This window comes from Aureococcus anophagefferens, assembly GCF_000186865.1.
Source record: "Aureococcus anophagefferens unplaced genomic scaffold AURANscaffold_40, whole genome shotgun sequence".
Taxonomy (NCBI): domain Eukaryota; class Pelagophyceae; order Pelagomonadales; family Pelagomonadaceae; genus Aureococcus; species Aureococcus anophagefferens.
Window position 1 is genome coordinate 336,046 of NW_008705597.1, and position 2,227 is coordinate 338,272.

A 2,227-nucleotide genomic window follows, 5' to 3' on the forward strand; every position below is an offset into this window, starting at 1 on the left:
TCTCCAGCCTTTGTTCAAACAATGAACTCTCAAACACCCGAACTCTTGTCAATCACCTTAACTCTGTGCAACCAGGTTGCATCGAACTTGATGATTACGGTCTTATGACTTATAAGGATGTCAACTTTGAGTTGGAGTCTTGTTATCTCTCCCGGTCATCCTACTTGGGATATATAAACGGCGAGAATGTGAAAGGTAACAAGGTATACTCCATACAACGAGCATCTCCCACTTTCACTAGTTGGGCGAACATCCTTATCCTAGATGACAGACACAAGAACAGGATGTTTAAGGGGATACGGAACTTGACCTTCAATGAAATTCTTCGGATAAATCACCTCGCTGAAGAGCAGGACGACTTCCTAAGGTCTATTCCTGAAGATCAAGCCTACACCTACATAGCTAATGCAGTGCCCTCTGGAATGCTTCATACCGTCTATAAAGCGGTCATTGATGATTTGAATGGGGAATTAGATAGCGGGGGAGTATACTTTACCCTCTCCAATCTAGTCGCATTCGAGACACCAAAGAAGAACACAGCAACGCACTTGATTGGCAAAGTTATGAACCTCATGTTTGAGCCAAGTGAGGATACTGGGCATGTTCTGGACAATTCCTATCCTGAATTTCCAAAGGTTGATACTGACGTGTCTAAGAAACGACATGTCCGCACTGCGAAACACGATACTACTACCCGCGATACTACTGAGGCTGCTAGTAAAAAGCGCATGCGTGACTTTCACCGCATCTATCACTGCAACAATGACGTCGCGGCTAAGACAATGCAATGTACTACCAACCATCGTCTTCTTCCTGGTGACATTAAGCACAAGCAGAACTGCATGGAGTGTTCCATCTGCAAGAACGATAAGAACCCCCGCAGTCACTTCAACAAGAACATACCTACGAAAGAAGTTAAACTTTCAGTTGGTGAAGGCTACTCTTTTGATGGGGCAGATTTAACTCATATCTCCCATCAAGGCTTTCGTTATGTGCTTAATTTCATCGACGTTGTTAGCAAGACAAGGGTCGCTTACTATGTGAGGTCTAATGCCACACATGAATTCCGTGAAGCACTTGAGTATGTGAAGACGTATTCTAAGCAATTCACTGGGAATGAGCTGAAATTCCTATACTCAGACATGTTTTCGACTTACATGGAGTTTCGAAGTGACAATGGCATTGCTGCATTTCGAGATGAGACTGGGATCACCCTAGAGGTGTGCCCTCCTTACATGCACTGGAAGAATGGTGAAGTTGAATCTTCCATCCATGAATGTAAGAAAGGGACTAGAGTCCGTCTCCGTAATTTCGCTCAGCAGCTAGCTCGCTTGGAAAACAATCGATACATCAGAGAGACGAATGACTATTGGCCGTGGGCTTGGGAGCACACGTGTCAAAGTTTTAACTCACTCGCGTCTGTGGCACTAGAAAAGCGTTATGGTGTAACTGTAACACCCTGGCAATACTTTACTAATGACACTAGCCATCACAAGTTGGCACTCCAGCCTTTTGGTGAATTCTGCTACAGTCTTGTACAGAAAGAGAACCGCGATGGGTCACTTGGTGAAGTCAGACAGCCAGCGTACTTCCTCATAAATGGACGTATGAACTCGTTGAAAAACAAGTTCGCAGACATGCCCCGAGCACAGATATGTCTGTTCAACGATGGCAAAGTAAGAACTACAGGCTCTGCGATCTTCCCATACGAGATATCCGATGAACTTCATGATGGAACCAGGAGGATAATTCTAAATCCTGCTTTACCACAGCCACCTGAGAAGGAAGCGGCGGCTATCTCTGATGGGCATGGTTGGACTCAGAGAACGATTCATCGCACCTCAGACGATTTCCAGCGAACCCTGTCCGATATCGACATGGACGTAAACAAGGACCCGGATCCCGTGCAGATAGATCGGCAGAGGAGCAACGTGGCTAAAGCACATGACGTGCCTAGGAAATCATATGTTCCGGACCCGAGTGACTATCCGGACACGGAAGACAATCCAGACAAACCGGTTTTCTCTCCAGAAGAGGAAAACTCCGGGGGAGGGGCTGACATGGAACATGGTCAGCAAGAGGAAAAGTTAGAAGCCCACCCTCCCGTCCCTGAAGAACCCATGCGTTATGGGGCCGATGGCCAATACGATCATGATGACAACGATGTGCACAAGGGCATACCACTTGAATGTCGGCCACTCCCATGGCATCTGCGTAAGCGCCGGCG

At 46.7% G+C, this 2,227-nt stretch overlaps 1 protein-coding gene across 1 annotated transcript in view; it reads left to right on the plus strand.

The window, feature by feature from the left end:
• AURANDRAFT_67518 (hypothetical protein) overlaps positions 1-2,227 on the plus strand; it is a gene marked incomplete at both ends in the record, with an annotated part of 5,322 nt that overhangs the window by 2,535 nt on the left and 560 nt on the right. Inside the window, 2 exons of the mRNA XM_009042963.1 lie at positions 76-1,571; positions 1,653-2,105. Coding sequence (XP_009041211.1) covers positions 76-1,571; positions 1,653-2,105 — 1,949 coding nt within the window. The remainder of the gene's footprint in view (positions 1-75; positions 1,572-1,652; positions 2,106-2,227) is intronic.